This window comes from Guyanagaster necrorhizus (genome assembly GCF_019112545.1).
Source record: "Guyanagaster necrorhizus MCA 3950 unplaced genomic scaffold BT62scaffold_28, whole genome shotgun sequence".
Classification (NCBI taxonomy): domain Eukaryota; kingdom Fungi; phylum Basidiomycota; class Agaricomycetes; order Agaricales; family Physalacriaceae; genus Guyanagaster; species Guyanagaster necrorhizus.
Window position 1 is genome coordinate 519,343 of NW_025064907.1, and position 15,704 is coordinate 535,046.

A 15,704-nucleotide genomic window follows, 5' to 3' on the forward strand; every position below is an offset into this window, starting at 1 on the left:
CCAGTCTCGAACTAAAGTTTATACACTACCATTCTACCTCGAGCTCAGCTAATCGCTTTGCCTTGTTCCACATCGACAACATTGACATTCGGTGAACTCTGATAGTCTAACCTGAAGTGCGAGGTTCTATCGGTTTATCATCACATGTTAATAGTCATGTGGAGTTTGGGCTTAACAATTAGTTTGAGACTTCTAGCTTCCCTTCTTTGAGCCTAAAGGCTAAAAGAACTGAACACTTCTCACCAACCTCTTTCCGATCAACAACAAGACATTATATGTCTTCCATCAACAGCTCTATCAACTCTGAAGCCCCCTCTTCCTCCATTGAATTGCTGACTGTTCTTCTTGAAACATTAACCACCAGGATAATCCAGGATTATCAAGCCAGGGATGACACCATCCATCAACTCATCAATGGCCTCTCTACCGAGGCCCGAATCACTGAATACAAATCCAGAGAAGGGTCTGAAGGCATGAGCCAATCAGATCCTTGCCAAGAGGAGGAGGAATCCCTTCTCAGTTCCCCACCAGTCCCAACCTCCAACCCCAACTCCACCGACACATTGGTGGAAGAAGAGGAGGTCAAGCATGGCCAGCAGTGGAGAGACGAGCTCGATGAGGAGCACCAACAGCTGGCTGGACTCAGCCGACCAGCAGGATGGGGATCTCCCCCATCCAGCCGACCACCCTAGGGCCGAAGATGGCCCTCAGGAACAGAATGGGATGAAAATCCCGAAGATGATCCCTATGCCCCAGATCGCTGGGACGAAGTCAGGGACAATCAGGATCGAAGTACCGATCCTCGATCGACAGTCACCAAAGGAGGCAGCAGGTCTGCTGGAGGATGAAAGTGGTCCCCAGGGACCGAATGGAATGAGGATCCCAAGGACGACCCCTATGAGGTCGACCGGTGGGATAGCACCACCAATGAAGGAGAAAGCAGTCCAGATGGATCCCTATCCAGCAAGTCAGGAAGCAGTGGCTCCCTGGCAGATGATGAGTTCCCCGACTGGACCATCAAAGCAAGAATGGCAACTCAGCCATTACCCCGGATCAGCAATCGAACCCTTCGAGGGTTCTTGCACAGGAAGATCACCAGTCTCTTTCTCAACTGGGACTTCTTTGAGGAGTTCCGACAATATGCTGACTAGTTGGCAGGAGAAAGGGAGTGGTGGCACAATGCTACAACCAAGGGGGTATGGGACCTACCAGCTTGGGGGGTCCCATACTGGAAGGACTCCAATGACCCCCAAGGCCTATATTGGCCTGAGGGAAGAAGGAGAAATAGGAGAGGAGGGAAGTCTCTCCTCCGAAAGTAATCAGTGGACCCGGCTGGTGGATGAGGAGTGGGAAGACTGGAAGAGCAGGGAAGAAAGGCATCCAGGGAGTCGGCAATACCCTTGACCGATCTCCAGGAGTGATGGAATGCTGTTAGCACCAGGGTTACCCCTAGTGCTTCCCAAAGACAAATACTTGCCATTCCTGGTAAGTACTCCACCACCCTGGAGGAGAAGCCCTCTCGGGAGCAGTATGGCATCCTGGCTTTCCGAGAAAAAGCCGAAATATCCAAACCCCTGGAGGATCCCTGGCTTCCTACCAAAGCCGATGGGAGGACAGCCACCACCCGATGAAGCAACTGGGTCAGCATTGCCCGACGAGAAGAAGGATGACCCCGAGGCAGTAGCTCAGGGGTGGACCATCAAAGAGGGGTGGATTGTACAGAAGGAAGGACCTCCAACACCGAGAAGCCCTGTTGCTGATGATGGGTCTCTATATTCCTTTCCGGGGCCCCCAATGGACTGGGTTGGCCCTCCTGGTGGGGAACCCCCAAATCCGATATCGCCTCTCGATCTGAAGGTGCATATACTAAACGTCAAACCGACACTCGGGTGGGACCCCCTTCCCTTCAAGGGGGCCTCAGATGATATTGACCGCTTCCTTTTAGACTGCGACCAATATTTCCAAGTCTTTGCCTCCTACTTTCTCCTCGACGTATACAAGGTCAACTATGCCACTACATACTTTAAAGACAAAGCAAAAGTATGGTGGGTATTACTGGCACCTACTTTCTGGTCAACCACAAGGCAATACCACTGACTTTCCTCGTGGCCAGTACTAAAGCAGATGATCCGTGACAAGTTCATGGATCCAGCTGTCCAAGAAGTACACAAAGCCAAGATGAAGGAATACAAGATGGGCGATAAGATGGCACTGGACTATTTCGACGAGTTGGAGCGACTCGGAAAACTTGCCGGAATCCAGGAGGACATAGCCGACTTGGGATGCATAGTTGAGTATATGAAATTGGGGCTGCCACCTCATTACCTAAAGACCATTTCAGACCTCGGCCATAGTGTTCCAATTGGCTATGACGATTGGAAGTCCTGAATCGTCCTAATGTGGCAAGAACGGCAATGATAGAAGGCCGAAGCAGCAAACCTGTGGGGACAGCACAGGTACCAGGGACAGGGCTTGAAGCCCTCCACCTCCCACATGACCACGTCTGCCAGGCCTGGTGGCTCAGCCCCAACTTCCTAGAACAACGGGAAGCAAACCGGTAAGGGCCCAAGTACTGAAAAGGGTAAGCAGATTGATGTGGATTGCCTCAAGAAGGAGACAAAGTGTTTCAACTGTGGCCAACCAGGCCACATGGCACGGAACTGCCCAGAGAAGAAGAATAAATGCACATGAGAGGATATCAGGGCACAGATTGCCGAATTAATGAAGGAGGATGAAGACCTCAGGCAGAACGACCAGCCCGAGGAGGGAAAAGGTGAGGCCGAGCACCTGCAGGACAGACTGACATTTTTTCCCCTTCTTTAGCTTCTACCAACATGCCTAAATTATGCGTGCATTCGAATATACCCGACTCCATTACTTGGAAACCAGAATTGCCTAAGGAACTGACTTCTATGACTCAAGCGCCGATGAAAGGCCGAAGAGGGGCAGAGAGCCCCAAAGGTACATCTTCATCTTCCATTCATCAAACTAAAAAATTAAAACAGACTCAACTGCCTTCGGGCTGAACAGGGGTAGAGAACCCCACAGCTTGGCTGAAGCCATTCGATACCAAATGGACTTGGCAAGCGATCAAAGATGCCAGAGACGAGACAGCAGCAAAAGCCGTACTCAAAAATTGGGTACACAAGACCCACATTGAGGAAGTGATCGACGACATGATCACAGGAATGCAAAAAGTGGAGAGATGCCGAGCTCTCGAATGGCTCGATGAACTATGAGGACCACAAAAGTTCATTCATCGAACCAAAGCCTCGGGACAGGACCTAGTAATGAAGGCACAGATCAAGACATTAACATCTCGATCTATCCATACAGTCACTGCCCTCATCGACAGTGGTTGCATGGGAAGTTCTATTAATCAAGCCTTCGTCACCAAGCACCGATTACCCACATGGGTGACAGCGGCCCCAATACCTGTCTATAACGCAGATGGAACAAAGAACCAAGCAGGATCAATCACCGAATACGTAGAGCTTAGGCTCACTATCGGTGATCACTCGGAACAGATCGACCTCACAGTAACGGATCTAGGAACCAAAGAAGTATTCCTTGGTCATGACTGGTTGATCAGACACAATCCGCTAATCAATTGGAAAACCGGATGGATCATCTTCGCCCGGTGTCATTGCCGAAAGATTCCTTTCGAACTCCCAGATGAAGATCCTGAGGACTGATGGGATGAAGAGTTAGAAGACGGTGAAACCATCCTTGCCATAGACCTTCAAAGGGCCATTAACATTCATGCGATGCACTATGCTAATGACCTAGTGGCAAAGGCTAATGCCGAAAAGGGGGAGAAGACGTTCGATCAAATGGTACCTGAATGGGTGTGCGATTATTGGGATTTATTCGAAAAAGAAAGTTTCGACGAACTACCCGATGTAAAACCTTGGGACCATGCCATCGAACTCATTCCCAATGCCAACACCAACCTGGACTGCAAGTGCTATCCACTAGGCAACAACAAACAACAAGAGCTAGATAAGTTCCTTGAAGAAAACTTATCTAGTGGATGGATCCGGCCATCAAAGTCACCAATGGCATCACCCTTCTTTTTCATCAAAAAGAAGGATGGAAAACTCCATCCTGTCCAAGATTATCAGAAGCTCAATGAGATAACGATTAAAAACCATTATCCGCTTCCTTTAATCTCAGAGTTGATGGACAAACTCTGAGGAGCAAAGTACTACACCAAACTGGATGTTCAGTGGGGGTACAACAACGTACGTATCAAAGAAGGCGATGAATGGAAAGCTGCTTTTCGAACAAACCGCAGTTTGTTCGAGCCGACAGTAATGTTCTTCAGCCTGACTAACTCACCAGCGACCTTCCAGTGGATGATGAATGACATCTTCAAAGATCTCATTGCCACAGGGAAGGTCACGATCTATCTAGACGATATACTAATCATGTCCAAAACCAAAGAGGAACACAGGCAATTGGTACGCCAAGTTCTATCCTTGATGAGGAAGCATCGACTATTCCTCAAGGCTGAAAAATGTGAGTTCGAGGTATTAGAGACTGAATACCTCAGAGTCATTATTAGCGAGGGAAGCATTCACATGGACTCCATCAAAGTGGCAGGGGTAACGGAATGGCCGGAACCGACAAAGAAGAAGGAGTTACAATCATTTCTCGGATTCACCAACTTCTACCACCGCTTCATTCAGGACTATAGCAAAATAGTCTGACCAATGACACAATTGACTGGAAATTCCCCATGGACCTGGGGAATTTCCCAACAGGAGGCATTTGACAATCTTAAACGCCGACTAGCCAAAGACGTCATTCTGGCTATACCAAGCCAGGATGGGAAGTTCCGGGTGGAAGCCGACTCGAGCAAGGGCATGGTTGGGACCATACTTTCACAGGAACAAGATGGCAAATGGCGACCAGTCGCCTTTATGTCAAAGGCGCTCACAGTAACGGAGCGCAACTATGAAATTTATGACAAGGAACTCCTCACCATAATGCTCACTCTTGCCGAGTGGCAGCATTATCTCATTGGAGCAGTCCAAACTTTCGAAATCTGAACTGATCACCAGAACCTCCGGTATTTCTGACAACCTCAAAAGCTTAATCGCAGACAAGCCTGATGGGTCACGGAACTATCCCAATACGAATACATGCTACACCACAAGGCAGGTGTCGCAAACAAGAAGGCCGACTTCCTCAGCTGCAGGGTGGACCATGACCAAGGAGGAGACAACAACAAGGAGGTTGTTTTACTATGACTGGAACACTTCCAGGCCATGATTATGCCCACGGAAGAAGAGATGCACGAATGCATCAAGAGCGCGACCCGAGATCCACACAAGTGGGATCAATGAATAGCCCCATCACTCAATCATGAGCGTAGGCTAAAGAAAGAAGGGGGATTGATCTGCTATGATGAGCAGATCTACATCCCCAGGAATCAGAAGCTGAGGGGTGATATCATCGCCATCAGTCATGATCATGCGACTGCCGGACACCCTGGGATCGCTAAGACCAAGGAACTGGTCTTGAGAGAATATTGGTGGCCCAAGATGGACCATGATATCACCCAATATATCAAGGCTTGTGAGGTTTGCCAACAAGGCAAGACTTCAACACAACCCAGAGCGGCCCCACTCCACCCGAATGAGGTCCCTTTGTCACCATGGACCCACATCTTGGTGGATATGATAACCGGACTTCCCGAAAGTGACGGCTATGATGCCATCATCGTCATAGTCGATTGCTTCTCAAAGGCGATCATTCTGATCGCCTGTTCCACAGAATTGACATCCGAGAGATGGGCAAAGATACTACAAGATGAGGTTTATGCAAAGTATGGCATGCCTCAAGTAGTGATTTCAGACAGAGGACCACAATTCATCTCTAAATTCTTGGACGATTTGTACCGACTCCTCAACATCAAAAGGAATGCCTCAACAGCATATCACCCACAAACGGATGGCCAAATGGAATGGGCCAACCAAGAGATTGAAAAGTACCTATGGCTTTTCATCAGTTATCGGCAGGATGACTGGATGGAATGGCTAGCACTAGCAGCATTCTAGCATAACAACAGAATTCACTCTGCAATGGGTAAAACACCCTTCTTTGTGAATTACAGGTGGAATCCACCTGTGGCGGAAACAGGACAGGTCCATACAACAACACTGGCTTCAATGGACTTTGCAACAACAATGGCAAAGATCCATGAAGAAACCAAGACAGCCCTCGAAAAAGCTGCCTCCACAATGAAGAAGCAGTACGACAAACATCGATGGGTTGCTCACGAATATGCAAGGAATGACAAGGTTTGGTTGGACACAACAAACCTACATCTACCAAGGCCAAAACAGAAATTGGCAGACAAACAAACAGGCTCATTCAAAATCCTCGCTAAAATCGGCAAATCGGCATACAAGTTGCAGCTCCCAGCAACTTGGAAGATCCATAATGTTTTTAATGAAACATTATTGACACCATACGTCACACCAGCCTTTCCAAACCAAGAAAGACCACCACCACCACCGGCAGACCTCATCGACGACGAAGAACACTACAAAATTGATAATGTTCTAAATCATAAAACCCGGAAAGTCAAAGCATGCAGTGGAGGAATGACAACAACTGTTAACTACTTAGTCAGCTGGAAAGGCTATGGACCAGAATCAAACCAATGGGTCAACGAAAAATACATGAATGCGGAAGAGGCCATACAAGATTACAAGCACAGGATCAACAGCCTGGACATGACGGGCACCAAGTTGATCCGACCTGCCGATGATGAGAGAATGTTACAAGAGGACGATGAAGATGACCCTGTAACAGGACATACAGCAAAGAGCAATGTCTGACCACAGGACCAACAGAACGAACCTGCAAACCGATGAACGCGTCCAGCAGATTGGCCACCTCCTTCCGAGGGGGGGGGGTCTACCCTAACTTAACCATTGGGACGATGGTCTTAAGGAGGAGGTAATGTTACGATTTTTCCTATTTTTCTTCTATTTTCTTTTCTTTTTCCTCAGAAATGACCCCTATCTTGCTTAGTCAGGGTGCTTAGACCAGCGCTTAGGGCCGTGGGAACGCTTAGCTCAGCAACCCAGTCAGTCCTTGTCATACTGTGCTGCTGTGTGCTGTGAAGGGAGAGACAATACTTGTTTTGTTCTCCAACTGCGGCACAGCAGTAACAGCACACAGCAGGACAATGGGCTTTTGTGTAGAGACTGGCAATGGTAGGGGAAACAGCACACAGCAGGACAACAGCTTTTTGTGAACGCTTATTTATAGCACGATAGCAGAACAGTATTTAAGTAGCGTAGTTCTCGCTGTAATACCCCAGTCTCGAACTAAAGTTTATACACTACCATTCTACCTCGAGCTCAGCTAATCGCTTTGCCTTGTTCCACATTGACAACATTGACATTCAGTGAACTCTGATAGTCTAACCTGAAGTGCGAGGTTCTATCGGTTTATCATCACGTGTTAATAGTCATGTGGAGTTTGGGCTTAACATGTTCGGCCCATAGGCAATTGAGTTTTTTCTTGCAACTCTCTTGGGTGTATGTTAACTTTTGGTATATTCGAATGCGTATGTATAGGCATAACTACAGAAGTATTGTAAGTTTGCTCAGCAGTTGGAACAGGCACACCATTAAGCCCTTCGGCCAACTCAGTGGAGTCGCTCACTGGTTGGCCCCATCTTTTATCTCCTCAATCTTCATTTCCTTTCTGAGTTCTTCATCCTCCTTCTGCAACTTGGCTATCTGAGCCCATATGTCTTCTCGGGTTCTCTTCTTCTTCAGGCAGTCCTTGGACATGTATCCCTTCTGTCCACAATTAAAGCATTTACCTTTCTTTTTCAGACAGTCTATGTCCATTGGCTTTCTGGCTCCGGTGTAAGTCATCCTGGTTCCCGTCTTTTGGCTTCCATAGCTGGGCATTTGAGAGGATCCTGATGATTTCCCAACAGTTTGCCCTAGCTTATTCGGGGTTGACAGGGCTGGCTTCTTAGAATATTCTTGCAGTGTCAACACCTCCACTTTCTGCCTTTGTCACTCCTTGTACATCTCGATGATCCTTTCCTTCTATTCGTCGTATCCAACAGGCATCAACATTTTGATGCCCATTGCTGAGATCATTGTGAGGTACGAGGAGGGGACCCCTCGTTTGAGTGCCTCTACCATCCTTCCGTCGTTTGTGGTATCTTCTCGTATTCCGGCTAGTTTAGCGAGTCTCTCTAGTTTGTCGAAATAGTCAGTTGCCACTTTGTCTTCCATTTTATATTCCTTGATCTTTTGTTTGTGTACCTCCTGAACTGCTGGGTCAATGAATTTGTCATTTAGCATGCGTTTGAAGACTGGCCAGGAGGGATATCAATAATGTTCTCTCGTGGTAGACCAGAAGTTAGGGGAAATCAGGATCCACCACGTCTTGGCCTTGTCTTCTAGGTAGGAAGTGGTGAAGGCGACTTTATTCATGTCGGTTCCTATATACCCGATGTAGACTTCAAAGTATTGTTCGCAATCTACTAGGAACCGATCAATGTCATTGGAAGCCCCTTTGAAAGGACGAGGCTTCCAGAGAAGGTCAGGATAACATTGGAGGACATTGGTGTTATATGGTAATGCACCCATCGGGTTGGGCCATCCATCAAACAGGGGCTGGTTCCATTCTACTGGCAGTCTGGGGAAGGAGTGAAGAGAGTGGTTGTCAGCAACTGGACTCCCTTTAGATTCTTCGGCTTGTACAATTACCCTGTCTCATATAGTGAACCCAAGCCTAGTGGCTTCGGGATTATCACGCATTGATTCCTTCCCTTTCTTGCTTAGCCCAGCTTGATCCGAAGGTGGTTGCCCCCCAAGGAGCTGGCTCCCTTTGCTGGTCTAAGAGTTTGGGGGGGTCCTCGGCCTTGCTTGGGATCAGCCTAGCCGGGTTGCCATAGTTTGTGCGGAGTAGTCAGAGGTTAATAGGATGCTTTGGGCCGAGGGGGCGATGTATACTGCTCTCCTTGGTGGGACGGATGGGGTGTGCAGCATTGGTGCTGGTAGTTTCGGCTTCTGTTTGAATTGATATGGGGGTATTGCTGTGAGTGGGTCTTCTGGGTGCCGCTGGCCATACTCCTCCCAGGCATACTTTGTGGCAGCATACTGTAAAATTCTTTTCTTTTCAGTATCTTCTGCATAACGATACTCCAGTCCTAAAGACATCGCTTGCCAGCACGTGTCCTGCCATAAGAAATTCCTTCCCTGCTTGTACAGTTTCTGATATTCCATGTTTCGCACTCTCTCCACCTCTTCCCTTAACGTCTCTTCGTCAGTTTCTTCTCCTGCTTGCTCAAATCATCATAGGTATGAATACGGCCCCTCACTGTCCTCGTCGCTCTCCTCATCTCCCTTGTCCCCGCTGTCCCCTTCCTCAGGGAGGAAACTGCCAGGCAGGTCGTAGATGAGTGGCACGGCTGGTCGAAGGGTTGCTGGGGACTCTTGGGCCATTTTGGATACTAGGCTCTGTGAGGTTAGTGTCGTTTCGTGGGCTTATTTGATAGATGGATGGGTTCCAGAGTCAGCTGTAGCATGTGCCTCCACATGCTCTTGTCTCCTTCAGTTCTCAGCTATAGAGGCTGAAGTGATGTTGGAACTCGGGGTTGAGAAATTGTCAAGTGACTCTGCTGCCCAAGAATCGCTAGAGAGCCCTGTCGGAGACATAGGCATTGTCTGGTACTCGGAGCCCATAGGCTCCGAGTATAGAGTCAGCATCTGAAGAAATGGTGTCAGTTCAGGTGGAATACTCAGAAGTGGGGGATCAAGGACTCTCAGTTCGTCCCCTTCTAATGGCCTCGTTCCGGCTGACAATACTGGTGGGTCCTGTCCATGGGTCTTCTCCTGAGTCGGGCTTCTTAAAGGGGGACCCAGAGTCAGTGCAGAGTCCATACCAGCCTGGTGAGGCTGATCCCATTCACTCAGCCTCTTCTCTTCTTCTTTGTGCTCTTCCTTGTCGGTCATACTTTGCAGCCTCGTACCGCTCTCGGGCTTCTTCCCATATGTAGTCAGCAAGCTCTTCCTGAGTTTGCCTGATTTCTTCCTGTCAAGCCTGATTCTGCTGCTGCTGCTGTACTGCATTGTTATAGTCAAAGGGGACCGTAAGGTCCCAGTCTGAGAATACTCACTGGATAATTCTGTCTCGAGCCACCCTTTCTCTTGCGCTGGTGGTTCCAACTTCGGGCTCGCTTCCCACATGGAGGTGCTGGTAAGGATCTCCTGCCGCTGAGATGGCAATTTCGATGTTTGCATAGTTGAGGTGTATGATCCTTCCATGCAGATCGTCGATCCCCAATCTACTGACTGACCGGCTGGGGCTAGAGTCAGACTTGGTGGGGGTCTCGGGGGGGTCATGGGGTGAGTCAGAGCCTTCATGGGGTCTCACAGCCATCTGAGCAGCATCAAGAGAGTCCCGAGCACAGTTTCCAATCTCTGAGAGAATTAGGGAGGGAGGATGCTCAGAGGGAGGGGCTGCTGGAGTGAGGTCATCAGGGACCTCCTCGGGCTCCTGCATGACATTCGTTGTCCACAGGTTCCAGAACCCTGTGAGAGCAGGATGGCGGTTTCTGCTGTTTCATCGAGAGGGGTATTGGGGTCCTTCTTTCTCATGAAGGCTCCCCGGATGTGGGTTGTAATTTCTGGTTTCTGATAAAGGTCGCCCTTGCAGCTGGAAGGATGTTCTGGCAGAGGCGGGGATGTCATGGAAGGGGAGGTCAGGGGTTATGTTTCATAGTACTTGTTGAATCTGCTGGAACGCCTGGTAGTGCCTGACTATCCAAGCTGTTACTGATTGTCATCCGTGGCAGAGGGTGATGATGGCAAGAAGTCCGAGTAAAGTTCCAATTATGGAAGCGATAAGCTCGAAGAAGTCGTAATTTAGATTGGCAGTCGTTGCTGGGGGCATTCGGTCTCTCAGCACAATTGGGCTTGAGAGAGGGAAGGTAGAAGCTTCGAGCTAATTGTTAAGCCCAAGCAACATGTGATCCTAGACACGTGATAGACAGGCATCCCTTCACACTTCGAGGGATCACCTGAATTCACTTGTGTGATGTCTTCGGTTTCGGTGTGTTACAAGGCTATGCTGTGGCTCGAGAGTAGAATGGTATGGATATAAACTTTAGCTCAAAGCTGGGGGTTACCAGCAAGAGCTGTCGGTCTTAAATACTGTACAGATACTTCTAATAATACAACTACTAATTGTGTCTGTCTGTGTCTATGGTACCTGTTGTCCTGGAGCACTTTTATCATATATAAAAGGAGTGCTTGTGTGTCGTTGGGCTCGATTGTCGAGACAACTGATGGGTGGTTTAGTTGTGCTGACTAAGCCCTTCCACGGTGACATGCCCTCTCCAGGTTCAGGCATGTAAAATTGCAAAAATTGCAAATACATGGACTGCATTCCAGTCCAGTAAGCATGTAACAGAAAATAGGACTAGAGCACACAGAAACCTAGCTATCATAATGCTAAACTGAAGTAACAATAAGCAGAGTGCATGGCCTAGTAACAGACTAATACCAGAGGGGTTAGACTGCATGTGAGATCTCAGCACTTGGCCCTAAATGTGCCAATACTATCATGAGAGGACATGCTAAAAATAAAAAGAATATGATCGAAACATGATCAGCAATCCTGATCACATTGATCAATGATGCACTGATGGAACATGCTTGAGAACAGAGATCCAGGACCCTAAGAAAGGTATCTGAATAACTGGATGCTGAACAGAGAGACGCAATAATAGCAACAAGGAGACAAGTAGAGGAATATTATGCTCAGAGATGAATAGCACATGTGCTGCTCAGAGACTCACACACATACTAACGGTGCTTTAGCATGCTTAACACAGCAAGGGACTCCACATCATACTGTGGTATGACATATACTATATTGGGAAAGTTAATTAATACATGCCAGGCTAGAAGCGGTGTGTTTCATGTGCCGAAGAGAATGTTGAGACACTAGAGAAGAGAACATAACTATTGTGGCTGACTCCAGACATGGGAGATAACCCTGGGGGTCCAGAACAGTCTACTACTGTCAGAGATGTGTCACCGAGGCAAGAAGAAAGTGAGCAGACTGGGCTAGGCCAGCTAGCCGAGGTCAGCTAAGCAAGGAAACCTTGCGCAGTCCTGGCTCAGGAGTGAATAAGTGTGGCAACTGTGATACGCATGCAAATAGTAACTGTGGGATCTGGCATGGAGTCCCATGCTTTGAGAATACCATAGTAGGATTGTATTAGTAAGTACCATAGGAGAGTATTTAAATATAGTATTGTATGAGTAGAAAAGAAGGTTTTCGACCCCCTCAGTTGTGGTGTATTGGGCACAGAAAGCCTTGCACTCTAGCTCTGGGTTTGTGTTTGTAACTTTGGGTGAGAGAATAAACTTATTATTGAATACCCTTGAGAGAGCTGTGAGAACTAAGTGAGGCATCAAAGCTCATGAAGGACTTAAGCCCAGTTTGATAAGAGGTTTGGATTGTGCTCTAACCTGAGAATAAGAGAGCGGTGTCTGAAGGGCATCATCTTGAGTTTCTGAGGTATTTGTGATGTGTGGCACTACAGGTGGCAGAGGTTCAAACCCTTTAGCTTGATTAGTGTGCACTTTTGTGTTATTTCCACAGATTGACAGAGGTTCAAACCCTTTGGTCTGTCGGACAGGGTTTTATTGTGTTATTGTGTCTCTAGATCGCATAGGTTTGAATCCTGTGGGTCTACAATTGGTTTGGAAGCTTGTGAACAGAGATCTGTGCTCTTTGGCACTTGTGGACATGTTTGTGATTGGTTTTTGCTTAGAGCGCAAAGCTTTGAGTTGTGTATTGTGTGTGTTAGAGATTTGTGTTGATCTGAGCTGTGCTTGGGACGATTTGAGAGTTTTGAGAGAGTGTTTCAACGTATTGTTTTGAGCTGCAGTACCCCTTTGCCTTGAGGCCCAGCAACACCAGTTGCCACCTCTAGTTTTGATAAAACAAAAAGCTTTGAGACTTAGAGAGACCTCGGACTGTTGTAAGCATGCTATTACTGTTCACACACTGTGATCTCATTGAAGAAAACAATTACATTTGTTGAATACTACTTTATCGTATTATAATCCCCCCATGAACTAAGAGTTTTGTGTGTGTATTGGTATGAGTGTGGTCAGTGGATAATGCTCTGCTATATCTGTTTTCACCTTGCGCGTGCTCAGATCCTCTTCAACGGTCTTGTGCCTTCTGACTAAGCATAGATAGGGGTAAAAAGCAAAAGAGAAGGGAAAAATCATAACAGATTTATTCAAGCTTCTAACATATCAATCATATTGTTCATTGCACAAATCTGTTTTGTGGTCACAAATTTTACAGCTTTCAGTTCTGTTTTGACTATGTACCACAGAATAGCTATGACATCATATATGGCACTCACTGTTGTTTCTTCTATTTCCATGTTTTTACCATAGCCTTTTTCTATGCTTTCAGCTACCAATTCAAGTTTTATCATGTGTCCATATTTGATTTCCTCCATGTTTGATGAGGTCATGTTATAAGACACACCCTCAAAGTCATTGGGTGGGTCTGAGCTTTCAGACATTGATAATTTGATTGGTTTGTTTTTGGTTTTGGTTTTGAGTTTTGTGAGAGTTTACAGAAGTTATATATGCTATTCTATCCTTGTTGGCCTATGAGGTCTCTTTGAGTGGTGGTAGAGAACCATGGGAACATTCATGATGGTGGCTGTAATGGATCAAGAGGCATCCCATGATGTACTTACTATCATCACAAGGTGCTTATTGCTGTTTTTGGTTTAGCTGGATGGATGACATGTGGTGTTCAGAGAAGTTGTAGAAGGTATGGATCTTGTGAAGGAGATCAAAATGACAGGTACCACGAGCGGCGCACCAAAGAAGGTGGAGATATCAGCGTCAGGCACAGTTGCGTGAACTGTTGACCTTTGTGTTTAATCTATTGCTCTGTTTTGCGTTGCTATTTGTTATCCTTCTGTTATTCCATATCTATGTTACTTAATGCTATACTGCTGCTCTGTGATCCTGTGATTACTATTTCTCACTGTTCGTGAGTGCGTGTGTGTTCTTCATGATTAATCGAGCGAGCCGCCGCTGATATCTCGTTAGAATTATTTATAGGTATATGATTAATGGCACTCAGAAGACACCACGGTACATGTCCAACAGGCTACAACTGCGAATTCAATAAAAATAACTGGAAACTCTCCGTGAGGTCACGTCAAGGAAGCAGGTAATTGCGGCGCCGTCGCCACGGGTCTGTGCGTTTTCAAGCCGCCCGAGGCCCCCGAATATAGCGCGAGATAGACAAACCCTAGACATAGCCCAAAGATCTCTACAACATCACATCTCTAGTACGGCATCCCATCGCCCTTCCATACCAAACTCGAACCTCTCTTTATGGTCCTATAATGCTGACACGATACTCCCTCACTTCCCTTCCCCTCTTGCTACCAATCGAACCTCAACACGTGTCAAATCAGAACTCCGCTTGAGCAATCTTGTCGTTTAGCGACTCATGGTAGCCATCGTCATCTGAGGACGAAGGCGTATGATCTCGCCTTATGTACCCGAGGTCTGTCTCGACAAGGACTTTCTGTATCGTGCGCGGAAGAAGAAATTTGGTGACCGTGACCGATATCGTGGTCGAGGTCGGTAAGAATTGGGGGACGCCAAGGGCTTGCTCGACCTGTGTGAGAGATAGGCCGCGCTCAAGGACATATAAGTGTGTGAGGAATGGGCATGCTTTTCCAATGTTTCTAGCTAACATTTCCCCGCCCGAAAGCACGGACAAGTGTAATCGCCGGAGGGAAGGGAACGCTCGTCGCTCAATGAAGGTGTTGAAGTGGTCGTAGAGAGTCAATTCTGTGAGGTACGGGAAGAAAAGACCGTGCGGAAGTATAGGTTTGCCGAGGAATAGGCGATGAGTTGTTAACGTGACCAGTGTCCATTGCACGAGTTGCAGAATTCTTGTCATGGAGTCGTATATTTGGGTCGGGAAGATCCCGGTATCTGGACCCGGATACGCGGACGCGATGAAAAGGTGAGACACTGTTCTTTCAGGCATCGGAAAGCTTTCCAAATATTCTCTCAACCCGATAATCTGCCTTGCACTGGTTACACAAAGCGAGTTCAATCGGAGGAACTTGACAAGGCGACGCGCCCGCTTGCTGACAAGAGAGATAGAACGCCCTGTTTGGCCCCCATCAGTGCAGGCATAGTAGAATACGCGGATCCAAATTTCGCGAGGGAAAGTATCCATGTCGTGGTCAAGCGCCAAAGTCGATGGGACCAGGGTAACAGCCCCCCCTAACAGAGACAAAGTTCGATGCGTCATCATTTGTGATCGTTCGAACTTTCCATTTACGTATTCCCTTGCCGCCGGCCAATAACATTTTTTGCAGACTCTTATTCTTTTGCTGTGAAGAAGTTAAATACTAGCTCATCAACTTGTGCAGCGGGGCAACTACCAGTCTGCTTTGGTAGATGATTTCCTCTATTACTGATACGATTTGCGTGAGTGCGTGAACAGAAGTGGGGAATAGGATCGTCTGATAGATTGATTTATGCTGAAGCAGATGTCGTCGGGACCGTCATGAAACTACTAACAGGATAATTCGGATGATATCCACGTTTCGGATACGAATCTTGTTCGCGTATGGCTTTCAA

At 47.4% G+C, this 15,704-nt stretch overlaps 2 protein-coding genes across 2 annotated transcripts; one reads left to right on the forward strand and one right to left on the reverse strand.

The window, feature by feature from the left end:
- Nucleotides 1-588: 588 nt before the first annotated feature.
- BT62DRAFT_1010278 (uncharacterized protein) lies at nt 589-1,151 on the forward strand (the record flags this gene model as incomplete). Its single annotated transcript, XM_043177632.1, has 2 exons — nt 589-832; nt 862-1,151. The coding sequence occupies 2 exons, from the start codon at nt 589-591 to the stop codon at nt 1,149-1,151; spliced, it is 534 nt and encodes a 177-aa protein (XP_043036143.1).
- Nucleotides 1,152-14,128: 12,977 nt separating this feature from the next.
- On the reverse strand, nt 14,129-15,430 carry BT62DRAFT_996566 (uncharacterized protein; the record flags this gene model as incomplete). The annotated part of the gene is made up of 2 exons (XM_043190589.1): nt 14,129-15,344; nt 15,403-15,430. The coding sequence occupies 2 exons, from the start codon at nt 15,428-15,430 to the stop codon at nt 14,515-14,517; spliced, it is 858 nt and encodes a 285-aa protein (XP_043036144.1). The 3' UTR covers nt 14,129-14,514.
- Between the last annotated feature and the right edge of the window lie 274 nt (nt 15,431-15,704).